This window comes from Scylla paramamosain, chromosome 15 (assembly GCF_035594125.1).
Source record: "Scylla paramamosain isolate STU-SP2022 chromosome 15, ASM3559412v1, whole genome shotgun sequence".
NCBI lineage: Eukaryota > Metazoa > Arthropoda > Malacostraca > Decapoda > Portunidae > Scylla > Scylla paramamosain.
In genome coordinates, this window is record NC_087165.1 from 6,298,512 (window position 1) to 6,326,011 (window position 27,500).

At 45.5% G+C, this 27,500-nt stretch overlaps 1 protein-coding gene and 1 long non-coding RNA gene across 2 annotated transcripts in view; one reads left to right on the top strand and one right to left on the bottom strand.

The window, feature by feature from the left end:
* The first annotated feature begins 2,636 nt into the window (after positions 1-2,636).
* LOC135107328 (uncharacterized) overlaps positions 2,637-27,500 on the top strand; it is a 69,154-nt gene continuing 44,290 nt past the window's right edge. The window contains exons 1-2 of the long non-coding RNA XR_010271709.1: positions 2,637-2,911; positions 22,638-22,703. This is a non-coding gene — a long non-coding RNA (uncharacterized LOC135107328). The remainder of the gene's footprint in view (positions 2,912-22,637; positions 22,704-27,500) is intronic.
* LOC135107327 (platelet glycoprotein V-like) overlaps positions 22,771-27,500 on the bottom strand; it is a 49,551-nt gene continuing 44,821 nt past the window's right edge. The window contains exon 2 of the mRNA XM_064017034.1: positions 22,771-26,243. Within this exon, the coding sequence (XP_063873104.1) occupies positions 24,279-26,243 (1,965 nt within the window). The 3' untranslated portion in view covers positions 22,771-24,278. The remainder of the gene's footprint in view (positions 26,244-27,500) is intronic.

Consider the following 27,500-nt stretch of genomic DNA (forward strand, 5'->3'; position numbering starts at 1 on the left):
GGAGTGTTGTATTGGCTCAGTCGCTGCGTCACACCACCACCACTACCACCACCACCACCACCACCAAGCACCCTTCCCGATATCGACGCACTCCTCCATCCGTCGTTTAATGACTAGAGAGCGAGAGAGAGAGAGAGAGAGAAGCAAGGGAAAAAAAAAGTGGTCATCAATTAGGCTTATAGTGAGGATGTGACGTGTTATGGTGACCTTGTGACCCTCCCTCACGCCACCCTCCCACCCCTCCTTTCGCCCTGCCTTTGTCACTTTTACGAGTAAACCTCAGAATTATGGCGGCCGCTCGTCTAATTTGGCTGCGCTCCTGGATCGATTGGGATTTGTCGTGGATTATGTGAAAAGCAACCCGGATTGTGTCAACAGGGAGCGCGACCCACCGGCTCCCGCTTCCCTGCCCCTGACTGGGCGAGGCGGACCGGGCGCTGAGGTGCTGAGAAGTGTGGCCGGCCAGCTGTGGTAGAAGACGGTTGGGGGAAGGAAGCTACTGCGGTGCAAGAGAGAGAGAGAGAGAGAGAGAGAGAGAGAGAGAGATCGTCGCTCCCAACAAACGCTACAAGGCAAAGAAAATCGCTTATCCATGCTGATGATTTTGCCCACACTGTGACAGAGAGGAGGTTTGTGTCGCAACCCTCCCTCTCTCCCTCTCTCTCTCCCTCCCATCGTCTCTCCCTTTGCCCTTACTGCCCTCCGTGCCTTCCTTTCGATGATCTGCCCTCCTATTCTCCCTCCCTCCCTCTCTCTGCGTTCCTCCCTTCTTCCGTCTGCGTCTCTCTCTCTCTCTCTCTCTCTCTCTCTCTCTCTCTCTCTCTCTCTCTCTCTCTCTCTCTTCCCACCACCCTCCCTCCTTCCCTTCCAACACCAAGTCTCTGTGTTCCTTTCCTCCACCCTTTCCTCTCTCTCTCCTCTCCTCTCCTCCTCCTTGTCCTCTTCCTCCCTTTCACACATGGAGCGCGACTTAAAAGAGAAGCGTGGGAAAAAAATTAGCCTTCATCTATACCTCAGTCAGCTATTGAGAGGCACAATCTAGGCAGGGACCCGCTGAACTCAAGCCTGATCCCTTCAAAACCCGCTGTGACATGTTCCTGCTGCTGCTGCTGGGATGTCAGGGAGAGGGAGAGAGGATAGGAGGGATAGCTTATGGGAGAAGGAAGAGTAGCAGTAGGATAGGAAGTGGAAAGGTCGTTGGGGAGGAATAGTGAAGCAAAGGAGGGTAAAGGAATAGGAAAAAATTCATGGAAGGGAGGATATGTTGTAAGGAGGGAACGGGAGGAAGGACAGGAAGAAAGGGGCCGCCGTGGAAGGGAAGGGAGATGGAGTGTTGGTGGAGGTGTGGTAGTAGTGGTGGTAGTGGTGGTGGTGGTCGTGGTGGTGGCGTTCTTTGTGTGGCTGTGAGAGTGGAGAGGTCGGGCGGGAGTGTTGTTGGTGTTGGTGTTGTTGTTGGTGGTGGTGGTGGTGGTGGTGGTAGTGGTGGTTATGGTATTGGTGTTGTTTGCAATGACTGAAGTGCCTGAGGTTATGGTGACGCCATAGTAACAGTATTCGAGGAACAGTAAATTAAAGGAAGTAAAAAAAAAATGTTATTATTTGTATTTGTGTGAGACGTCCGACGGCTGCTGGAGCTTGGCAGTGGAGGCAGCAGCAGCAGCAAGAGACCCAGTATTGATTCTCACTTACGTCCGTGTTGCAGTTCCCTTCACCGGACACAGTGGCTTCGAATTAGCAGATCGTTTGCCGGTCAACTAACACTTGGTGGGCGGCATCAGATTCAGCTCATGCGAGTAAGAGAGTGGCTTATACTGGTGACTTTTTTCCATGGTGTGGCCAGCTCGTTAGTGACCAGATTTGGGGACAAAGGAAACATGTGGCTGAGAGGGAAAAGACTGCGCCACCCTCCCCTTGACGCTGGATGGGGTTCGATCCCTTCTGTTACGGCAGGGTGTGCGCGATCTTGTTTGGTTAGGTTAGCTGGTGGACCGCTAGGGGAGAATTGTTTCTGTGTAGGTCTTGTTAGCTGCTTCGAAATGTCGTATATTAGTATCTCAGTTTTTTTTTTTTTTTGTTTGTTTAACTTGTTCGGACATGGTGATGATACAGAATTTAATATTATGATGGTGTTTATGTGAGATTTATCTACCATATGAATGTTGCCTTGAATCTGCATTTCCCCATCCTATGACTCGACTTTGTTTTGTGAGACAAGATTCAAGGCACCTCCGCTCTTGAATCGGTTCCTCTTTTGAAACTACCTTACTTTTCTTTTTGAGGAAAAACAATTTCTTATGATCTTCTCTTGGTCCGTCTCCCTGGCAAATAAAATAAAGACTCTTGATACGAAGCTTGTCAGTGGCCTGCTTCCTACTGAGATTCGAACCCTTGCCAGTGAGCATGAAACCGCGTTTATAAATATGTAATTATTTTGTGAGGTTTTAGAGTTATTCCTCATCATTTTCATAGAATTTACCAGAATGATATTGGATACGTAAAATCTTTCACCCCTTCAATGTCATTATAATACAGAGCTCGTTGTTCAGCTGCTTCGTGTCTGAGGTCTCAAATCCTTGTCTCGAAATGGGCTCAGTTGTCAGTGACGCAGGCGTGGATAAAGAAAACGGCAATGCATTGAGTCAGTGAGTAGTTTGCCCGTGTATGAGTGAAGTCGTGGGGTGTGTGATGTAGCTTTGTGTTCGATATTGACATGTACCAGTACATTAGAAACACCGCCAGAAGAACACCAAGTCTCGGAGCTGTCTGTCAATGTTTAAAGTAAGAGCTTAGTAGTGGAGTGGGTGATGCAAGTCTGTGTTCGATATTGACATCTATTGATGCACCAGGAACACCGCCGAATGAAGACCAGGTGCCGGTGCTCACAGCTGATCCAGTTTCACGGAGATCAAAGGTGAAGTTTACCTACCTCCTTAAGTTTGCCCTCATTACATCCATCCTCTTTTCATTCCTCCTTCATCCATTTAAGCCACTTCGCACCCCCGTCACTGCCACTACCAGCATTGGCACTACAATCATGAAAACCACCTGCTTTACCACCTCCATCACTACAACTACTGTCACTACACCTACTGCTTTTGAAATAACCACATCCATGACCACCGCCTCGTTAAACCACCTGAGCCACTTCACACCTCGTCACCATCACTGCCAGCATTGCCACCACAGCTGGAAAAACCACTTCTTTTACCACTCCATGACTACAACTGCTCTCACCACATCTGTTGCTATTGAAGTAATTACTACTACATCACCACTATAGACGCTGCCTTACTGCTATCAAAATACTTGTAATCACCATCATTGAAAGTATTCCATCACTGCCTTTGTTACTGTATGAATGACTATTTCCATCATCATCATCGTCATCATCATCAGGGGACCACTAACGCCATAACTACCGAATGACGTCACACTCGTTAAATTTCCATTCACAGTAAAAATTTACGACTTCCCCCCCTCCTTCCCTCCCTCACTTCCTCCCTCCCTCTCTCTCTTCTCCCCCATCGTTCCCCCAACTCCCCTTCCTCCCTCTTCCCTCCATCTTCCTCTCCACCGTCCTCCCTGCCTTACTGTCTCTCCCTTTCTCCCTTGTGCTTCTATTCTTTCCTCCCTCCTCCCCTCTTCCCGTCTCCCTTTCATTCTCTCTCTCTCTCTCTCTCTCTCTCTCTCTCTCTCTCTCTCTCTCTCTCTCTCTCTCTCTCTCTCTCTCTCTCTTTATTCTCCATTTTTTCCTCCTCTCATGCTTCCTCCCTTCCGCCGTGTTCCATTTCTGTACTTAGCTTCCTGTTTCTACTCTCCTTTACTTCCTTTCCTCCATCCCCTCCTCCTCCTCCTCCTTCTCCTCCTCTTCCTCCTCCTCCTCCTCCTCCTCTCAGTAAGCACTCCCAATTTGTTACTGTCTTTTGTGAGGTTAGGAAGGGGTGAAAGAACGAAAAATTGGCTGAGAGAGAGAGAGAGAGAGAGAGAGAGAGAGAGAGAGAGAGAGAGAGAGAGAGAGAGAGAGAGAGAGAGACGCGGGTGGGGAGGAGGAGGAAGAAGAAAAGGAAGTAAATTCGAGTGGGGTGTAAGGAAGACCGGCACAGGGGGAAGGCGGGGGGTAAACTGGACGATAAAGAAGGGAAAGGAAAGCAGAAGAAAAGAAATCTGAAAAAAAAACGATACGAAGGGGTAGCTATCGAAAAAAAAAATGGAGGAGATGCGTGATAAAGACGAGGATGAGAAGGAAGAGGTGGAAGAGAAAATTGAGGAGGACGAAATGGTGAAAGATTTACGTATAGTGGTGGAAGTTCTGGTGAAAATGAAGAACTGAACAAAGTGAACGCAAGGAGGAAAGGATGAGGAGAAATAGGATGGGATTGAAATACTGGGGTTTAAGAGCTTAATTAAGGAGTTCAAGTAAAACAAGAGGTGTAACTCTCTCCGATATATGTGTAGCTATTAAAAAGAACAAGAGGATAAGAGGAAGAGGAGAAAAGGAAGAGGAGGAAGGAAGCAAGTGACCATGTAAACGAGGCAAATGTCATCACACTAACTACCCAATTAGGCTTCGTGTGACCGAGAGAACGAGGACTTAACTGAGAGGGAGGGTTTATGGGGCCTATTGGACGAGAGAGAGAGAGAGAGAGAGAGAGAGAGAGAGACACGTATAGTGGTACTTCTTTCGTCAGCGGATACGACAATACTGGTACTCTCTCTCTCTCTCTCTCTCTCTCTCTCTCTCTCTCTCTCTCAACCACTTCACCGCCCGAGGAACGACGTCATTAGGCGGCGAAAATCGTGTGAAACTTAAGCGCATCAGCAGTGTAATGGCGGAGGGAAAGAAACAAAACAACTCCTCTTATTGTTTCCTCTGAGGCTCTCCGATTTCTTCTTCCCAGGCCATTCCCTTCCCTCTTCTCTCTCTCTCTCTCCCCTACCGCCCGCCTTATAGTACTACCACATGTTGGTATCTCTCTCTCTCTCTCTCTCTCTCTCTCTCTCTCTCTCTCTCTCTCTCTCTCTCTCTCTCTCTCTCTCTCTCTCTCTCTCTCTCATTATGGTTGACACCAAGGACTCTGTACAGTAGGAGGATGATCAACGCCAAGGAAGCTTTCTTGGTTTATTCCAATGGGCGAGCTGGTCCCGAAGCGAAGGCGGTTCCGCCAAGCGGCCAGAGGTATGCAACACTCAGCCGTCGCACTGAAAAACGTGGGGAGTGCGATTTGTCCACTTACGCAACTTTTTATTCGCTATTATGTTGCTAAGAGGGGTATTCGATTATGCTCATCATTGCTCTGTTTAAATAGCTCCAAGTGGAATAATTACACTACGTAACCAAGTGGAATAATTACACTACGTAACAAAATTTCACTTTTGTCTTGTCCTTGGCTCCTAACCATATTTTTTCAGTTATTTCCATCTAAACAAAATAGAAAAAAAAGTCAATTTGATCCTAAAACTTTGCTTTTGTAGTTAGAACAGTGAATTTACATTTTTGCCATATTTCATTATAGTATGGGTTACTATTGGTTTTCATGCCAGGTAAAGACCTTTGCAAAATCTCAATTGCTTATCTAATTGTTTTTTTAAATGTTCCGAATAAGTTAAAACAATGAAAGAAAGAATATAAAATGTTCTAAAGATTTTTAATTTTAAGATCATTCTTGAACTGATCAAATCTAGCAAGAAATTTCTCATATCTAGAAGAATTTCCTTATCTTTAAAAAATCTTTTCAGATCTTCCAGAATGTTCTACCAGAAATTTTTATAAGTTTCTAGAACATTTTAGAATATTCTATTCAATGTAAACATTTCCAGAATATTCTAGAACTTTCTAGAATACAATAGAAATATGCAGAAGTATCAAGAATTTTCTAGAATCTAAAAGAATTTTCTAAAATGATTCAGAATATTCTAAAGTAGGTTCAAGAATATTCTAGAAAGATCGAGAACATTTTGGAGCACGAAAGACTAGGAATATTCTAGAGTAGGGTTTGCAGACCACCAATCGGTTCTGCTTTGGCTGCATGAGAAGACACATTACAAGAGGTGAAATGGCATCAAGAGACATCAATCCTTCTCCAGATGCATTCTGCTACATATGTGGTTAATTCATCAAGACAAGAGCAAAGAAGCTCTCTGTGACAGCATCTGGAAAAATGGTGAAATTTAGCTATTTTTGGGCAAAAAAAAAAAAAAAAAAATCTGAAAGCCACAAAAGCAAAGTTTGACGGGAATAATGGGCATTTTCTATTGTTTTACAATGAAAAGAGCTGAAAAATAACACTTGCTTGTCAAAGATAAAAAACGTGTTACATAGTGTTATATGTCCTTTATTCGCTTTCCTAAAGTTCCTCAGAGGAGAGGTAACTATTTCGTAGACTCGGAATTTTCTCCTTACTTTGTGTGATGAACTCATAATGTATCTGAAGTCTGTGTCATTGGTGTGGTACTGGGCTTTTCAGGTGGTGGGTTATGTATCAGCCTAATGGCTACATGGCACTGTGACCGAGTAATGAGAGAGGTGAGGTCAAGGCGAATAGATGAGGGAGTGGAGAGGATGGTAGGGGACGAGATAAGGGGATTAGGTGAGGTAAATGTAGATGAATTATATAAATATTTCGTAGATAAAGTTCATACAGCAAATATCCCGTATAGGGCAATAAGATCACAGAAAAATGATCTTAAATGGATGACTGCTAGGTTAAAGCATTATATAGAGCGTAAGAGAAGTATATATGAGAGATTAAGGGAAGGTGAAGAAGTTTTAAGGTCACAATATAATGAATTAGTTAGAACGGTCAGGAAGTTAACAGGAAAGCTAAGGGCAATTATGAATTAAAGGTAGCCAGCCAGGCGAAGACGGACCCCAAGGGATTTTATCAGGTGTACAGGACGAAGAATAAGGATACTATAGGTCCATTTATAATAGGCAGCAAATGGGGAGCTGGTTAGTTCTGGGTAGGAGATTAGTAAACTTCTGAATGAGTATTTTTTATCTGTCTTCATCCAGGAAAACATGCAGGATATGCCAGATAGTGAACAGATGTTTAGAGCAGATGAGAATGAGAAGCTGACAGATGTTTCCATAACTAGGGAGATAGTGGAACAGGAGGTAGATAGGCTAAAAAAAGTTAAAGAAACCAGGACCAGATGAAATATATCCCAGAGTACTTAAGATATGCAAAGAGATTATTAGTGAGCCGTTAGTTTCTGTCTTTAGGAAATCACTGGAGTCGGGTGAGGTACCAGTAATGTGGAAGCAGACTAATGTAGTACCCATCTTTAAGAAAGGAGATAAAACTTTAGCGTCTAACTATAGACCTGTCAGCTTAACTTCAGTTGTAGGTAAAATATTAGAGTCAATAATAGCGAGAAACATTAGGGAACATTTAGACAAACATAACTTGAGAAATCAGTCACAGCATGGCTTCATGAAGGGGAAGTCTTGCCTGACAAACTTGTTAAGTTTTTACAGTAAAGTGTACGAGGCAGTAGATAATGGTGATAGTTGTGATATCTTATATCTGGACTTTAGTAAAGCATTTGACAAGGTACCCCATCAAAGGCTCCTGAGAAAGGTTAGGGCACACGGGATAGATGGGAAGGTGTTAGGCTGGATGGCTTAGTGACAGGCGACAAAGAGTTGTAATAAACGGCTCGAAATCTGAGTGGGGTCATGTAATCAGTGTCACAGGGATCAGTATTAGGGCCATTGTTATTTCTAATATATATCAATGACTTGGATGACACAAAGATAGATAGATTAATTAGGTCAGAATTGGATGCCATCGCCTTGCAGGCAGATTTAGATGAAATGAATGAATGGACGGATAGATGGCAAATGCAATTTAATATCAGTAAATGCAAAGTAATTAGCGAAGGTAGAGGAAACCCACACAGTAGGTACGCATTAAACAACCAAACTCTGGTAGGTACAGGGTACGAGAAAGATTTAGGAGTTATAGTTAACTCTGAACTCCGTCTAGGGAAACAATGCATAGAAGCCAGAAACAGGGCAAATAGGGCACTAGGATTCATTTTTAGGAGTGTTACAAGTAGAAGGCGGGAAGTAATATTAAAGTTATACTTGGCGCTGGTCAGACCTCATCTAGACTACGCTGTGCAGTTCTGGTCCCCACATTACAGGAAAGATGTAGGTCTATTAGAATCAGTACAGAGGAGAATGACTAAAAGGATACAGGGATGAGGAGTATTCCTTAAGAGGCGAGATTGAAGTTGTTAAATTTACATTCTTTAGAAAGACGTAGGTTAAGAGGGGACCTGATAGAAGTCTTTAAGTGGTATAAGGGTTATAACAAGGGGGATGTAGACAAAATTCTTAGGATCAGCAACCAGGGTAGAACAAGGAATAACGGGTTCAAGCTTGAAAAATTTAGGTTTAGGAAGGAAATAGGAAAAAATTGGTTCTCAAATAGTGGTAGATGAATGGAACGGACTCAGTAATCATGTTGTTAGTGCCAGGACACTAGAGAGCTTTAAGAGAAGATTAGACAGGTTTATGGATGGGGATAATAGATAGAAATAGGTAGGTATATTTCATACAGGGACTGCCACGTGTAAGCCTGGTCGCTTCTTGGAGCTTCCCTTCCATCGACACTTTTCACTCTACATCTCCCATCCTGTTTCTCTGCTCTGCCGGCGGCCCCACCTTTTGATCTTTCTCAGCGTTTCTGACCTTTTACCCTTCATCTCCCGCTAAGTTTCTCTGCTCTGCCGGCGGCATCTCCTTTGATATTTCTCACCTTTTCTGCCTTTTTACTCTTCATCTCCCGCCCATGTTCTCTGCTCGGCTGGCGGCCTCTCCTTCGATATTTCTCACCTTTTTTTGCCTGCTTCCTCAACAGCTCACGTCCAGTTTCTCTGCTCGGTAAGCGGCCTCTCCTTTGCTCTTTCTCGTCTTTTCTGTCTTTTTATTGTTCATCTCCCGCCCAGATTCTTTGCTACGCCTGCAGTCTCTCCTTTGATGTTTCTCTCCGTTTCTGCTCCTTTACTCTTCATCTCATGCTCAGTTTCTGCTCTTTGTGAGTGGCCTCTCCTTGGATGTTTCATTTCATTTCTGCTCTTTTACTTACAATCTCCCGCCCAATTTCTCTGCTTTGACGACGATGTCTCCTTTCAAGTTTCTCAGTGTTTCGACCCTTTTACTCATCATCTCCCGACCAGAATTTCCTCCTTTGATCTTTCTCCTGTTTTCTGCACTTTTGCTCTTAATCTCTTACCCAGATTTTCCGCTCTACTGGAGGTCTTTATTTTTTTTTTATCTTACTCGACGTTTTTGCCCTTTTACAATTAATCTTCCGCCAAATTTCTCTGCTTCCACGGCGGCCTCTTATCTGGGACCGTATTCACGAAGCGGTCCTAGCGATTCTTAGTTTTTCAGGTCTGTTGGAGGTTTTTCCTGTGATCTTGCTTCGTGTTTCTGTACTTTTACTCTTTATATCTCGTTCAGTTTCTTTGCACTTTTGGTGACCTCTCTTTTGATTTTTGTCCCCGTTTCTGCCTTTTATTTTTCATATCCCTCCCAGTTTCCCTTCTCTGGGATGGCCTGTCTTGATTTTTCTCGCCGTTTCTGCCTTTTTTAATCTCCTCCTAGTTTCTCTGCTTTGCCGTCGGCCTCTCCTTTGATCACTGTCGTCTTTTTTGCCCTTTTAATCTTCATCTCCCACCTTTTTTTTTCTCTGGTCTTTCAGCGACATCACTTGATCTTTCACACAGTTTCTGACTTTCATCCTCCATCTCCCGACCAGTTTCTCTGCTCTGCCTGAGGCCTGTCCTTTGATCTTTCATGCCATTTCTGCCCCTTTTACTCATCAACTTCCCAGATTTTCTGCTTTGCCGGCGGGTCCTCCTTTGGTCTTTCTCCTGTTTTCTACCCTTTTACACTTCACTTCTCGTACATTTTCTCTGCTCTAATGAAGGTCTATCTTTTGATCTTTCTTGAAGTTTTTGCCCTTTACAATTAATCTCCTACCAAATTTCTCTGCTCCAACGGCTGCCTCTCCTTTGATCTTTCACGTTATTTCTGCCCTTTTACCCTTCATCCCCGCCCAGTATGTCTGGTATGCCTGCATCCTCTCGTTTCATGTTTCTGTCCGTTTCTATCCTTTTACTCTTGATATCCTACCAAGTTTTATGCTTGGTCGATGGATTTTCTTTTGATCTTTCTTGACTTTTCTGCTGTTTTACTCCTCTTCTTCCACTCGGTTTCTCTGCTGTGCTTGTAACCTCTCATTTGATATTTTTCGATGTTTCTGCTTTTTTTACTCTTCATATCCCGACCAATTTATCTGTTATGCCAGTGTTCTCTCTTGTCATCTTTCTCGATGTTTTTGCTCTTTCTTATAGTCTTGTTCTCCCGGCCAGTTTGTCTTCTCTGACGACGGCTTCTCCTCAGATATTTGTCGACTTTTCTGTCCTTTTACTCTATCTCCCGGCAAGTTTCTCTTCTCTGCCTGCGGCCTCTCCTTTCAACAGTGCCTCCGTTTCTCTTTCTTCTTCTTCTTCTTCTTTTCTTCTTCCTTTTCTTCCTTCTTTCTCTTCTTCATTTTCCTCTAGCTCTTCTTCTTCTTCCTTCTTCTTTTTCTTTTTCTTCTTCTTCTTCTTCTTGCCACGATTACCATCACCACCACCACCATCACCACCACTACGTACATCCACCACCACCACCACCACCACCACCACAATCACCATTACATCCACCATAATCACCACCACCACCACCATCAACACCACCGCCAACCACCACCACCACCACCACCACCTCACCCTCGGAGGCAGGAAGTGCCCTACTTAAGCATGCACGTCAGCGTAACTCGGCGTCTTATTACGTGCCGCTGTTGTCAGGATGTAGTGGACAGGCGGACACTTTTTGGCGCCCTTCCGTGTTCCCTGCGCGTCCACTCCATTGTGATTCCTTGGGGCGGTGGAAGGATGACCGGTTGGAGGGGTGGGAGGGGTGGGACGAGTGGGAGGGGTGGTGGGAGAGGGTTTGTGTTTTTGCGTGTGTTGGTGGTGGTGGTGGTGGTGGTGGGTGTGTTTGTTTTTGTAGTTATTAGTACGATGTTATCCTGTTTCGGTTCTCTCTCGCTCTCGTGGTTGGGTTCTCGTGTGTGTGTGTGTGTGTGTGTGTGTGTGCGTAATTTTTTTTTCCCTCGTGGTTTATTTGTTTCCATCTTGATTTATACTCTTTTTCCTCCCTTGTCCTTGTTTTCATCCTCCTTCTCCTTTTTCTCTTCCCCTCCTCCTTCTTTTTATTCTCCTCCTCCTGCTACTACCACTACTATTACTTCTACTACTACTACTACTACTACTACTACTACTACTACTACTACTACTACTACTGCTACTGCTACTTGTTATCATCGCCTTTGCCACCACCACCACCACAACCATCACCACTCATCATATAAGGAAACTCCAAACTCTCCTCAACTCTTACTCTCTCTCACATTCCGTCCATCCACCGGGAGGCAGTTTTTCTATTTTTTCTCCCTTTATGAGAGGAGTGAAACCAGCAGTACTGCCCCCGGCCCTCAGTGGTCCCGCGCCCTTCAGCAGAGAGAGAGAGAGAGAGCCGTTGATATAGAGATGATAAAAGATGATAAAGATGACGTTCTCCTGACGTTTTGCAGTTATTACAATTTTTTTCGAGTTTTCCTTACTGATGTTATATGAATATTATCATTTGCATTGAGTTTTTTTTTCCTCAGATATTTTTTTTATCGATATTTTCACTTCCATCGAATTTTTTCCTCCTATTTTTCTCCCCCTCCGTCACTGCCATTCGTGCCATAGATTAAGACCTTCGATTCAGGACCTTAGCATTTACAGTAGCACCATTTAAGGCCTCCTACCGCCTACCACGCTTCCCTCAACACACTCCACTTCCACGAACATCTCTCTCAGGGCAGGTAGCATTTCAGGTGATATTTCGATGTAGTAATTTTCCTGCTCTCCTTTTTTTACGTCACGTTAAGACCTATGAGGATACAAGGCAGTCAGTGGTGGAGGAGGCGGTGGTTGTGTGTCTCTTCAGGCCCTAGATGCTCTGATTCCTCCCTGCGGTCCTGCACCAGCTCAAAGTCGCCATTGGAGTCAGGATAAGCAGGTAACAAGCAGGTGATTATAAGGCATGAGGGGAGACGCGAAAAACAGTAAGGCATTTCTGAAGGGAAGTGACCGCGGGGTTTGGGAATTACCACGTCTTCCTTACCCTGTTCACCGCGTGGCCACGATTGGATCTTAAATGTATACCCTAGTCTAGGTTTTTTTTGTCAGGTATGAATTTTCCTTTCTTCCCATGATGTGCTTGTAGGTCTGATGGGTTCTGATAGTTGAGGTTTATCGTGTTGTTATCTTCATTGCCTTAGTTATTGCTAGGCTGATGTGTTTATTTTTTGCCACTTTATCAGCTACAGGTAACTATGATAATCTTTTAAGCGTGTTAGAATATGAATAAGTGAATGAATAAATAAATAAAGTACAGGGGAAAAAATAGTTAACATCAATCTAATGCGTGTAAGCCGTGAATAACAGATGGCCATGGACTCGGTTTTGAAGAAAGACCATTTCACTACTCAGATTACTTTTCTCGGTCCAATTTACCGTAATGCTGACTGCGAAGGTTGGTGGTGGTGGGATTAGCACTGCCTCTCCATTGTGGTAAAGAGATGAATCAGGGAAGGTATACATTAAGGTTTTTGTACAATCAAATGCAATGATTTAATTTAGGGGAATGAAAAAGATTGAGAGCTTTTTTTTTATTTTTAGCTTTATTACTTTTATTTCTTGTGCTTTCTAGACCGTGAGAGTTACTGAGAAGACCTGCAGGGAAGTATTGGGTGGTCCGTTGCCTGCACACACACACACACACACACACACACACACACAATTACTGTTTTCAGAATAGGATCTTGCGGTAGGTGGATACAGAAAAGAAAAGAGGAAGAGTGAGAGAGAAAGAGAGTGAGAAAAAAAAAAGAGATAATGAAGACATCAACGTTGGTGGTCAGCAGAGTGGTTCGGGAAGCCTGGGTCGTAAGAGGAAACGAGGTTGAAAGGAAGGTAAAGTTAGCAGGGTGATGTTGTAGAGGAGGAGGAGGAGGAGGAGGAGGAGGAGGAGGAGGAGAATGGCAAAAGCCGTGACGATGGTCCTTTTGAGATGGTTTCGTACATATCAGGTGTAAATGAAAAGCTGAGTGATTTGCATACTACTTGACTGACTGCGTGGTAGGCTAACAAATAGGCTGGTAGGATGTCTAGCAGGATGACTAACCTGTTAGATGACCGGATGTCTGGCTGGCTGGCTGGCTGGCTGGCTGGCTGGCTGGATTGGGTAGATGGCTAACTGTTTGTGCTACCAGTTAGCTTGCTGATGGCTGGCTGGTTTTCTTCCTGAATGACTGACTTGCTGATTGATTGACTGGTTGCTTACTTATGAGTCTGGCTGGTTGACTGATCGACTGGTTGCCTGATTTGTTGAGTGGCCTTCTGGATAGAAATCTGGGTGGCTGGCTTGCTGGGTGGCTAGCTTGCTAACTGACTTGTTAACGGGCTGACTAAATGATTCGCTAGCTGGGTGCTTGTCTGGCTGGCTGGCTAGGTGCTTAGCTGGTTGGTTGGCAGCCTAACTAACTGTACTGGACTGGCTGGCTGGCTGGTGTGTCCATCGGCCAGAAGCGGTTGGCGACAGAGGAGTGTCTCAGGCAGTTTAGAGTGAACCGGAAAGGAAAATTAGGAGAGGCAAAGAAGCTCGTGAAATAGAAGGGAGAAAAACTGCTAACCAACTTCCCCTTTTTTTTTCTGAGTAGATCCAAATCACCAAAAATGACCACCTCGCTTTGTTTTTCTCTGCCTGTTTATCTGTCCTTGTGTCCGTCGGTAAATGTCTTCCTCCCAAAGTAGATTTCTTTGTGTATGTCTCTGTCTGTATGTCATTCTGTTTAGATTTGTCTCCGTTTCTCTCTCTCTCTCTCTCTCTCTCTCTCTCTCTCTCTCTCTCTCTCTCTCTCTCTCTCTCTCCTTCCTTCCAGTCCTTTTCTCCCTCACCACACTATTTTTCCTTCCTGTTCCTCTTTCCCTCCTCTTCCTCTCCCTTTCCCCAGAAATTTTACCTCGGGCTACCGCTGTACCTGGCGCGCTACCTGCCTCTGAGGCGCGCAGGTAAGCAGGTGTAGGGGATTACAGGTGTGTGTGCAGGTAATGGACTCAGAATAGCAGTCGTGGCGGATGTAGAAAAAAAGGAGCGTCTGGGGAGGGTGCGTCCATGTTTGATTCCTTCCTTTTCCTTTCTTGCTTCGTGTGTCTGTCTGTGATTCAGTTAGTCTTTCTCTTTGTCTATGTCTGTGATTTTCTCTGTGTCTGTATGTGCCTGTTTGTCTCTCTGTCTCTTCATCTGCCAGTCTTTGCCTATTTTTTTTTCTTTCGTGTATATCTGTCCGTGCATCTTTGTCTCTGTTTGTATGTCTAGCTCTGTCTCTGTCTCTCTTTATAATCTTCGTAATTCTTCTTTCTCTTCCGTTCTTGCTATATTTTTCCTTCTTTCTTTCTTTCTTTTGCATAACTTTTATTTCTCTCACTTCTTGATCTTCACTAGTTGCCCCTTCGCCACTTTCTCTCTTTGTATGTCTAGCTCTGTCTCTGTCTCTCTTTATAATCTTCGTAATTCTTCTTTCTCTTCCGTTCTTGCTATATTTTTCCTTCTTTCTTTCTTTCTTTTGCATAACTTTTATTTCTCTCACTTCTTGATCTTCACTAGTTGCCCCTTCGCCACTTTCTCTCTGTCTCTCTCTCTCTCTCTCTCTCTCTCTCTCTCTCTCTCTCTCTCTCTCTCTCTCTCTCTCTCTCTGTCTGGCGGGTATCCGTCGGTCGTTCTCTTTATGTCTCATTTTCCGCCTAGTTTTATTTCCTTGTGTGTTGGTTTTCAGAGAGAGAGAGAGAGAGAGAGAGAGAGAGAGAGAGAGAGAGAGAGAGAGAGAGAGACGGGGGTGGGGGGAGGAGTCAAAGTGGAACAAGATATGTTAGAAAGAAAACTTGCGAATAAATAGCGAAAAATAAAAGCATAATAAGAGAAAAAGGGAGGGAAACGAAGTAAAAATGGAGGAAAAGAAAAATCATAGACGATAACATTATAAATTGGGAAGGGAAAAGGAGAAAAAGAGAGGAGGAAAAGCGGAAATGAGAGAGAAAAAAGATGGAAGCAGGAAGAGAGAGAGAGAGAGAGAGAGAGAGAGAGAGAGAGAGAGAGAGAGAGTCATTCAACTTTTCTCCTCTTAAGTTTCCTCATCTCAAGTTTCACATTGAAAAAAGTCAGTGGAAGTCGATACGTGTCTTTCAATACATTGTTAGGAAAAGGTTGATGTTCTTTTGTTCCTGCATCGACGTGAATGTTCTCTGTTGTTCCTGTAGAGGCGCAGAGAGAGAGAGAGAGAGAGAGAGAGAGAGAGAGAGAGAGAGAGAGAGAGAGAGAGAGAGAGAGAGAGAGTTCTCGTTCGTCACGTGTGTCGTGTCACTGGAGCGAAACATTTTGAAGCTTCTGCCTGTGCGATATGGATGAAGTGAGCGAAAGATTGTGGGCACGCAAAAATGAAGCTAGTCCCTTCTTTCCATCCATCGATAAATACATGCATGCGTACATACAGACACATACCGTACATGACAAACAGACAGACAGGCATCTAGACACCGAGACAAGATCGTACGTTCATTCATTCATTTATTCATTCATCCATTCATTCTCTTTCTTTCTTTCATTCATTCATATAAACTACTCTACACTCTTTCATTCTTACATATGGATAAAGAATACGTAGAAACGACGGTGATTCACTCTCTCATTTACTCATTCATTCATTGCGTCCATTCATGCAGTGGTATTAATGACGGTGGTTGGTGTTGTGTAGTGTGTTAGCTGTAGCGTGTGGATGTAAGACTGCACTGGTATTGGTAACAGTGCTTCTAGTAGTAATAGTGTTAGTAGTAGTAGTAGTAGTAGTAGTAGCAGTAGTAATGTGTGGCTGTAAGGACGCATTTGTATTGGTAACTGCTTGTAGGAGTATGAGTAGTGTTAGTAGTAGTAGTCTGTGATTGTAAAGACGCAGTTGTATTGGTAACAGTGCTTGTAGAAGTAATAGTGTTAGTATTAGTAGTAGTGTGTCGTTGTAAGCACACATTTGTATCTGTAACAGTGGAAAGCGTGAAGTACCAATAGGCGGTACATGATGATGATGATGATGATGATGAGGATGAGGATGATAACGATTGGTGCTGCGTTTGCATTGCTGACTGATTGCTAAAGGGAAATGGGCGGCGGGCGGGACATGTCACACCTGCCAACACCCATGACACGCCCATTACCTTCCATTAGAGCAGTCACCGACACCACCACCACTGCCACTATACCCAGCTGCAAAGTCATCGGAACAGATGGATGAGTGGCGGATGAATATGAACAAATCCTAAAGGGGGAAGAATGGCTGGTTGGGAGCTACGTAGTGAATGGAGGAAAAGAGGCGATTATTGAAAGGAGGAAGGAAACAGAGAGGGGGCGAGAGGGCGATCATGAGGGGCAAGAATGAGAAGGGCGTGGTGAGGAGGGGAGTGTACGAGGATGGGAGGAGAGGATATACCAGGCAAGAACTAGTGATTACGAGTGGGGTGTGAGTGGGTGAGGGCAGTTGCTGGGGGTGAGTTCTGAGGGGAGACGAGCAGTGGGTGAGGGTGCGCGAGGATGTTGGGTGGGCGGAGGGTATTGGAGTGTGAGGCAGAAGGGGCGGTGGTTCAACAAGGGAGCAGTGCGGCAGGCAGGTGGGCGGGAGGGGGTGGGTGTGTGTGCCCGGGAGCTGGGCGAAGAGCTTACTCCATTGTGGGAGGCTTCACGGCCGTCACCCTGTGTAATTCCTATGTTATTTCCGTCCCTTCCTCTCCTCCCTTGTTATCCTCGTCCCTCTCTCCTTCTCTTTCCTTTTATTCCTCTATTTCTGTCACCCTTTGTCTGTGTCCGTGTTGTTATTCACGCAGCCTCTTCCAGCCCGGGTGTGTATCAGTTACTCCGTGATTTTGGGAAAAGGGAGAGGCTGGAGATAAAGAGACGGGCAAGGCAGGATTGGAGTTAGTACCCGTAATGTGGGAGTGAGAGAAAGAGAGCGAGGAGGAGGAGGAGGAAGAGGAGGAGGAGGCGGCAGAAACGGATCATTTGAGTTTACGCATAAGTGTGTGGAAGAACAACAGTGGGAAGCGTGTATACAATATTGACAGAAAGAGAAGAGAGGAGGAAGCGGCGGAAGAGACATACAGAACACCAGATGAGTCAGTACTCGTAATGTATTTGAGGGACAGAGGGAGCCGCGTATACAAGCCCAGCACCGAAGGAACAAGGGAAGGAGGAGGACGGAAAGTTTGGAAAGGAGAGAGAGGAAAAGGAGGACAGTTGATGGAGAAAGACGATACTCCGCTAAGGGATGACGGAATACACAGAGGACGCTGAAAGGTAACACGGCTGGCTGGTAACTGTGTAGGAAAGTAAGCAAGGGAGCGGGAACACCCCACCCAGCAAACAAACGGAAGACAGACAGGCAGGTAGACAGACAAACATACCACTGATTTACATTCCTCATCCTCGGTTTTTATTACACCGCCTCCTGTGTTTCCTCCACTTTCGTATTGCTCTGTGCTTCGTCGGTTATTCTCGTTTTCTATTTCTATCTTCGCCCGCCGTGCCCTGTACCTCCTCTTACCGCCCCGCCTAGCTTACCCAGGCTATCGGTCACCACTCGCCTGTAATCATGACGGCTCCACACTAGCCTCATCTGATCGGACGCTTGATTGATGGCTGTGCACATCGCCAGGTGTTCCTTGCCTTAGATTTCGATTTCGATTTCTTGGAGATGATAAAAAAAAATGTAGAAAAAATGGCTGGTATGTAATTTAAGTGAGCTTGCGTTCAGAGGGATAATGATAATGGTTTAGTAGTTGGGGGTAAAAAAATGCTCCGAATATGGATAGAAATGGATGTAGGTATGAAGGAGAGCGGCTTACCTTTGTCACTCACGCTCCTCCTCCTACTCTTTTTCCTCCTCCTCCTCCGCTGTTGCCGCCGCCGTCCCCGCCGCTAGGAAACACCCTGAGACGCGGGAACCACCAACTTTTCACGAGGCGGGAAAAATCTGACCGCGACATAATGGACCGTCTCTTCTCACCCGCGGTCAGCGTGATGACAGATGAGGCTCGCCCCACCGCCCGCCTGCCTCTCTCCCTCCCCGCCTTGCTGGTACTGTGTTACTAGGCCTCGTGATGAACTCCTGCCTGGCTCATTTCAGTGTCACAACTTGTCATTAGATGGTTTGTATGGACGGTAAATAAGTTTGTTTACCTGTTTGTTTACCTCTCCAGGATGAGTGTTTTTTTTCTACTCGTATTTTTTTCCTTGTCACTCTCGCCTCTTGTCATAGCTTGTCCGTAGATAGTTTGTATGGACGGTAAATAAGTTTGTTTACCTACTCCAGAAGCTTTTTTTTTTTTGCTACATATTTTTCCCCTGTCGCCGTTGTTTAAGAGCCACAGCTTGTCATCGGATGGTTTGTATGGACGGTGAATGTGTCTTTTTAACTCTCTGAAAAAGGTGTTTCTTTTCTTTTCTTTTCTTTTTCTTTCTAATCACTGTCTAGTCACACATGATTTTGTGCGGTGTGCGGTGCCATACATATTGGCAACCTTGCCACTAAACACACTTCGCATGTTAATATTCCTCAAAAGTCTCACACTCGCACAGTACGTACTTACGAGCGTTTTTAAGTCTAAGAAATTGAGACGCAGATGGAGGAATAAGCTACGTTCACCTCACCAAGGCGCTTCATTTCCATCTCATTGAGTCTTAAAGGTTATAATAACCTTTGAGAGTAATGAATGTGTTTCTGTCACGGCATGTTAAATCTACCAAAAGACACAGTTACCTGAGCACTACAGCCTTGCGTGTTTTGAATTTGTCTTAGCGGATTTTATTTTTCGTTTTATTTGTGGCATCTTTGTGGAAATCAAAGAGGGTTTTGAGTTGTTCGATCATTCGAAAATTATAATAATTTCTTGTCCTTTCATTTTACATTTATGAAAAAATTTCATATAGTTTTGAACCCTGTATTGTAGAGCTGCTATTATTATTATTATCATTATTATCTTGGATAATACTTTTGTTTCGTTATGAATTGTGGTCACAAAAATAATGATTAAATATTAATATGAGGTTTGACCAAAGAACTGTCATTTTATGATAGCAAATCTCTAAAATGTGGATTGTAGCGTGGGTTTTATGACGGACTGTGTTTTTGTGTGAGGATGCCGAGGCGTCTTGGTGCTCTCTCTCTGTGTGATGGTGAATGGACGAGCTGTCCACTACACGCTTGGAGCTGGGAGGCCTGCGGCTGTCTTGGAGTTGGGATTTGGTGGTGTGTGTGGCGGTGACGGCTGTATTGGAGCTATTCTGGTGGCATGACACTATTAATAATAAGATCTAGTGATCTTGTTAGTATTGTGAATTCATTTCATTGTGTTTTTTATCGCTGAAGGGAGCCATATTATTTTTGAACCACGAATTCATTAGTTATCTACCTGGGAGGGCAGTCAGCTAGAGCCCCTGGCTCCAAACAGTTCAGTAGACGTAAGCGATCGCAGTATTTTCAGTCTTCCTCGATACAGTTTAACTCTTCTTAACTGTAGCCACGGGTGATACAAGGAAATAAGAAGACGTGTTTTATGCAAGAACTGCTGCGCGTAGGCCTGATGGCTTTTTGCATCTTCTCTTATTTACATTTGTTTAGATGACCATATATTCACTTAAGAGCTATCGATTCCCAGCATGTTTCCTGGCGAAGAACTAACAGAATTGAATCAAACACCTGTATATTATTTCCCCGGGGTGTATGGTCAAGCAAGAGGCGACAGGGGAGGCGTCGGGACCTTTTATTCATTCTTTTAACCACCTGCTGTATACATAGAGGCGTCCCCCAAAAGCGCGCCCGCCTCACCTTGACGTAAACAGATGGACGCCTCCTCATTAAGGCCGTGTCGCTGATTGGCCGTCAAGAAAGGTTCATTACTGGCCGTGTCCGCCGCGGGACTTATGGTTTATAGACAAAAGGCCGGAATGGGAGGATGACTTCGGTTTTTTTTTTCTTCATAGTCTTTCCTTTTATTTATTTTTTCCTTGTGTGTGTGTGTGTGTGTGTGTGTGTGTGTGTGTGTGTGTGTGTGCATTACATTACATTTACAATTATTAATCAAACCTTCCTCCATACTGTTTTTAATGAAAGGATTATTTTTGCTCCTATTCGCTGACTTTTTGTTTATTTATTTATTTACCCATTTATTTATTTATTTTATTTATTTATTTATTTATTTTTACTTATTTACTCATCTATTTAATTATTCGTTTACGCTTTTAGGTCATAGAGATGCTATTTCTTGGATATCGCCAGGGATACACCGTGAGACTTTCCTCTACCTTCTCTTTATTAAGTAACCTTTATATCGGTCATCGACAGCACAGTACTCTCAAACACATACTATCGTTCTCAGTTTAGTATTTTAAAAGAGTATACGTGGGACTGGTGGGAGTGATATGTACTGTGTGTGTGTGTGTGTGTGTGTGTGTGTGTGTGTGTGTGTGTGCGCGTGTGTGTGTATGAAGCTACCAATGCGTAACTTATTCTTGGCATAGAAATGGACTGTATAAGGCAGACGTGATCACACACACACACACACACACACACACACACACACACACACACCTGGCATGAGGGTCTGGCTCAACGTACCAATCAACACAGGTGACGTCACGTAGCTATCTGAGGTGCCAACTTTTAAACACGCGACCCCTGCCACCGCCCTACCACCGCCCTGCCTCATCCCAAAGCCTCATCCTGCCTCACTCAAAAGCCTCATCTTCCCTCAGCCTGCCTCGCTCTCTCTGCCTCTCTGCACCCCCACCCGAGCCTTCTCTCACGCCGCAGGAAGGGGACTGGAGGAGGGGATGGAATGAGAGTGGGGAGAGAAAAGATATGAGATATAAATACAAGTTAAAGTGTCGCTTGTGACGATGGGTGATTGACTTTAACAAGCAGACTTCCTCTCAGGTGTAATCTCGCTCTCAATTCCTCCTCCTCCTCCTCCTCCTCCTCCTCCTCCTCCTCGCATGTCTGTCGCCCTTCCTTCATTGTATTTAGATGCAGCTGTCTTATGTTCATACTCATAAATTCTCTCTCTCTCTCTCTCTCTCTCTCTCTCTCTCTCTCTCTCTCTCTCTCTCTCTCTCTCTCTCTCTCTCTCTCTCTCTCTCTCTCGTAAACATATTTCTGCTTATGTCCAACCTTATGCTCCTTACCGTCAATCTGTCACGTGCTGGAGAGGCTGAGGGAGGCCACTGCGTTGCCCGGGCGTTGTATTCGTGTTGAGAAGCCGAGGAAGACCCGATTCCTTCCCAGTGTGCATTAATCACTTCACTGCTGTTGATGCTTTCCCTCCTCCCTTCCAAACACCTGTCGTTAACTTTCATGTAAAAAAAAGAAAAAAAAACTATATTTATTCCTGTTTCTTGTAATATTGCGATGTCATGTTTCTTTACAGCTCTGGGAATGTTAAGAAATTATGCATTTAGCAATTAAAAGGTCTAGCGGTCACGAGACGCGCTGAAGCTTCACCTGTTGCCGTCCCTCACCTACCACTTTTCACTGATGTGTTTATCAAGGAGGTGAGTGCACCCGTTCATTTGCTGGTACTCTGGCATTATTTGGGAAACATTGGAATTCTTTCTAAAACGTAATATATGGGCCAGCTTAGTTAGTTAGTTTGTTAGTCTGGTTGGTTGGTTTGTTGGTTATTTGATAGGTTAATTGCTTAGTTAGTTTGTTTGTTTGCTCGCTTGTACCTTCGTTCGTTTGTTCGGCACTTAAGAGATTTTTCAGTCACAGTTAGCTGTATTTTTTTTAATGAAAGAAACCTGTTCTTTTATTACCTGAAAACTGACATTACTTCGCAATTAACAACCATTAACTCACAAAAAGTAAAACCCCATGTATTCCTACGGGTGAAACAGGGTACGTACGTATACACGCCAATCAGAACTCGCCAGCGTGGACGAGCGTAGCCCCTCAGGTGATATGGACAACGATGACTGACGGGGGCAAGTGTCATTAGTGCCGACTTTTATAGAAGCAGGTCGCGAGATGGCTCAGGGGTACGGCAGAAGTTATGAACCCGTCAGGGCGAGGGGCGTGGCATGGGTAGTGGGTCTGGGAGATCACTAAGGACTTGTTTTATTTTGTTAGTTGTGTGTGTGTGTGTGTGTGTGTGTGTGTGTGTCTGCATTTATATTTGCAGATCTGTCTATTTGTCTGTCTGTCTGTCTATCTGTGTCTGTCCCTGTCTCTTTGTTGACTTACGTCTGCCCTCTCTCTCTCTCTCTCTCTCTCTCTCTCTCTCTCTCTCTCTCTCTCTCTCTCTCTCTCTCTCTCTCTCTCTCTCTCTCTCTCTCTCTCTCTCTCAAACACACTTACACTTGATACTGCACTTCTTTATAGCCTTGATTTTTTTTTTTTTTATGTTTGTATTAATTGTCTCTCTCACAGATGGCTGGTGCTTGTGACTGGCGTAGGGAGCGAACGGCGGCGTCTCATTGTGGTGACTTGTGACTTGTGAGTACTTTCCTGGGATCATTTGGGGAAGGAGGGAGCGACTGAGGGATAAGAAAAGATTCATAGGTTGATTTTAGCACTCTTTATTCCTTTATACAAAACCTTACTTAAGATACAAAAAGTTTAGTATCACAGCTTATGTTTCAAGACTCCGGAGGCGGAAAGGCGGGCAGTGTGGGATCCTGCCTCTCGCTTACCTGGCGTCCAGAAAGTGTTTTTTTTGATCAGTGGAAGAGTTTTTGTGATGTTCATAAATGCTTGTTATTCTATAGATGCACTAAAGAGTACTGCGCCTTGACGGCATAATGTTTCAGGGATTTGGGCAAAGTAGGGTTATATGGTATATTTCTATATTTTATAGAATTGTTTTTGAGGAGAGGCTGAGCTAAGATTCAACGAGGAACTGAGATGGAATACAACAGGGCATGTCTAACTTCAATGAATTTTGTGGTGAAAAAAAAAAAAAAAAAAAAAACAGCGGACACGAGCTCCTCAAGGGTTAGTAAGTGTGTGTGGCGGGCAGCCGCCGCCTCGTAATATTAATGTTAGGGGAACGTTGGAAGGCTGAAAGGCTGGAAGCTGCTGGTTATCTCTGATTGAGTGGAAATATTCCAACACACCTTCGCTGTCTTACCATCTACTCTCTTACATCATTACAATACACCAAATAGAAAACAAGACACCAATTACACAAAAAACGAGGCGTAACAAAAATAAGGACCGACATTTATTGTTGAACACACTACGTAGTTGATGGCAAAGAAATATACAAAGCACAAAGGAAACGTTTGTATCCATCTATAACTCTCGTGTTGATTTCAAGAAAAATAGAACCCCTTGGACGTGAGGCGGCACCTCCCTGACGAGGATAGCAGTGTTTCGGGTCGGGTCCGGTATGTCTGTCAGGGCGGGACCTCACGGGCGGCACTGGTCCGCGGGCGGGACGGTACATAATGCACTTATTTACGCTTATATTTACTAAAACACGAACTCACTATATCATACATCAGCCTATTTTCAACAGGCTGCTTTATTAATGAGTTTACGCGTCTTGTGCAACCTCTGCAGTTTTGTTCTTTATTGTTTTTTTTTAGAGAGCACTTTAATATGATGTTTATTGGATCAAGTACACTCCGAGAATGTGTTTGTGTGACAATATCGGGCCATCACGAGTTTTCAGCAGGTTCCGTCACGGGTTGTAACGCAGCGTCCTCACTCCAGCCTGCAACAAACTCGAGGAGCGAGTCGAGGAGATGGCGGTGCGCGAGGTGTCGCTCGCTGGTTATATGTATGTACATGTACGACACGACACGTAAGCAGAGTGAGACAGGTCTGGCGGAGCGACTGTGAGGAGGACGAGTCACGCCCTCATGAGCACAAGGTTCCCTGGTGCTATGTGATGTTCATAGTTAAAGGGACGTGAAGGGAGGAGACAACAGGCATCCTGCGAGTGTTGGGTGGCTGACGTAAGCACAAGGTCAAGTTTCATACTACACGGTCGAAGACTTAAATTTCTCTCTCGTGGTCCGCCACCCACCTGTCCGCCTAACCTCCGGCGCCTGCCAGACTGTGGCACTAAGGTAGCGGGGAAGCCACCAGTCGCACGATCCTCGGCGCCCTCAGCTCCCGACCTGGCTGCAGGTCCATGCTGGAGCCTGCTATGCTGTCCACCTCCTCGATGGTGGCAATGGCCGGGGGAGAGGAGCGGCGGGGGGAGCGAGGCGTGGCGGCGCGGGGACCAGGGGGACTGTTGTCATTGTTGTTGCGACTCATTAATTTCTGTGACGAGTCTTGGTCCGCGGGCTCGTTGGTGTAATAGAGCGCCGAGTGCCGCCGAGCGAGCAGCAGGGCGGCGGCCAGCACCAGTAGTAGGGCCAGCACCAGGCCCACGCCCACGCCTACGATCAGCGCCAGATGGTCTCCAAACAAATCCAGCACCTGCACGGGCTCCTCGGAGAGGGTCGCTTGCTGGTCCCGTGTGGGGCGGGGGCTGTTTTCTCGCCACTCGGGCCACTTGGTTCCCTGTTCAGAGCACGGCGGCAGGTGGGCGGGATCCAAAAGCTGCACTTCTCGATCCACTAACTGAGGCGGTCCTGCGCAGCGCAGACAGCGCTGGGATTTAGGGTGATTGTGACACACGGCCTCAGCGTGGGGGTGTCTGGATGCAGCGGCGTCTTGGAGCCAGGCCAGCATGGGACCCAGGTGGCACTGCTCACAGCGCCAAGGGTTGCCCTGCAGCCACACCCGTTCCAGCGAGCCCATGGTGATGAAAGCCGTCACCAGATCTTGTGGAAGACCGCGAAAATCGTTGTAGGATAGATCGAGTACAGTGAGATGCGGCGTAGCAAAGAGCGCCGACGCGGGAAACTTTGAGAGAAGATTAGAGGACACGTTGAGAGTCTTGAGATGGCGGGCGTGACGCAGCAGGTCGGGATCCAGCGTGCTGAGGCCCAGCGAGGCCAACTCCAGGTATCTCATCTGCCTCGTGCGAGGCACAACCTGAACCAGATTCTCCAACCTGAAAGGATTTCCTGACAAGCGGAGGTATCGTAAGCGGCTGAAGCCGTCGTTGATGGCATCTGAGCGGAGGCGTGTCAGGCGGTTGTAGGCCAAGTCGAGGTGGGTCAAAGATGAGTTAGCGAAGGCTTGGGGCTCCAGAGAAGCCAGCCGATTATGAGAAAGTGTGAGAGTTGTCAGCGGCGGTCCTGCCAAGCCTCCGGGAGCCAGGGAAGTTACATGGTTGCTGTCCAGGTGGAGTATGGATAGCTGCAGTGCAGCAGCTAGTCCTGGCACAACTATCAGTCTGTTACGGCGGATGTCTAGTAGATTTAGCTCAGGAAGCACCTTGAAAACTTCTTCTGAGAGTTGCTGCAGTCCACATGCTGCGCAACGCAGCTCTCGTAAGCTGGAGATATCATTGAAACGGTCATAAGGCAGAATTCCAAGAGGGTTGTAGCTGAGATCGACAGTCCGGAGATTTTTTAGGCCATAAAACACCCGCGCCACAAGCTCTGGGATGCGGTTGTGGGCGAGGTTGAGGTGGCGCAGCCTGGATACGTGGCGGAACACGGCGGAAGGCACCGACTCGATTTGGTTGTGGCTCAGGTCCAGCGTCTGCAGAGACTCCGCGCCACGAAAGTTGCTGTCCATGACAGCAGTAAGCGCGTTGTGAGATACATTCAGGGTGTACAAACGTCGCAACCCCCAGAAGGAGTGGGCGCCGAGGGCGGGCACACGCGATCTAGTAACACTGAGGTGCTCCAGGTCCGTATGGCTCTTGAAGATGGGCCCGAGAGTGAGGGTGTTAAGGCGGTCTTGCGGGGCGCCTACCTCCAATACCTCCATGTTCTCGGGCATCTCCAGTACTGGCAGCGGGTCCATCAAGCCCCCGGTGGTGCATAGAACCTGCAGTCTCCCGCGGGCATCCAGTGGACAGAAGCACACATGAGGGCAGGAGCCTGGAAGTGCTGCACCCACCGTCGCCGTTACAACAGTGACCGCCGCAGCTGTAACCGCCACCCACAACAACCACGTGCGCATCTGTAACAGAGAAGAGAAGTTAACATGTGGTTCAGTGTTTCATCGGAGTGACAATCTACCTGTCACCAGTATTGTTCGGCTGTGTTGTCTTAAGTACTCGTGAGGAATGTAGGGGACGAAGTGGGTACAGGAAATGACGATAACAAGACACCCGACCTCTAGTAATCTGCCAAACCCTGTCCCGGTACATTCTGTAGCAGGTAAAGCGAAGGGTGATATAAAAGTAGATAAATCATCTATAAATATCTATAGAGACAGCAGAGCGAGACCTGTCAATAAAACAAAATATATATTGTATGTTTTTTTTCTTATCAGAGTTGGAACGAAAACGAAAATTAAAATATGCGGCCTCTCAGTGACAACATTATGAGTCTGTCAAGAGAGGCTTAAGCGTACTTTTCTATAAATACATTGTTTCATGCCGTGAAAGTGCGCGAACACACACACACACACACAAAAATAATAATAATAATAAATAAATAAATAAATAAAAAAAGCGAGCGCACATGCGGACACAAAAAAAGTAAGCAGCACGCTGAAGGGTGGAGTGAAAGGTGTGTGTGTGTGTGTGTGTGTGTGTGTGTGTGTGTGCTTGTAGCCTTATCACTATTTAATTTAAGTTTTCATGTGTGTGTTTGTTTGTTGTTGCTTTAGAACAGACAAACAAACACACCACAAGTAAGGAAATGGTAACACCCCGGATGCTTGTGCTTGTGGGTGGAGGCTAAACTACGTCCATCTCTCTCTCTCTCTCTCTCTCTCTCTCTCTCTCTCTCTCTCTCTCTCTCTCTCTCTCTCTCTCTCTCTCTCTCTTGCATACGTTTTCACAACTTTCTTTTATTCACTTTGCCGAAAGAAACAATTCATACCAGCTTTCCACCACCTCTATTTTTAACTTTACCGGGATTTGTTTCTTTCATTTAATTATGTCTTCACAGTTTGACTCCTCTAATACACTTCGTTGTTATTTGAATCCGTGTGTGTCTGCCATGGGAGGTGAGAGACGTGTCTGTCTCCCTGAACACTCTACAACGTGTGTGGGTGAACGCCTGAGGTCAACGCCATCTGCGTACAATGATTGGCACAGTCGATGCATGACACCTGCCTTGTCTTTTTTTTTTTTTATGTCTGCCTAGTAGGTTATTCCCACTCGCTTCCACCTCTCTCTCTCTCTCTCTCTCTCTCTCTCTCTCTCTCTCTGCGGTAGTGTGGTTGGTGAAAGTAATCAGCGTGAAGATAAGTAAGAAGCCGTATAAC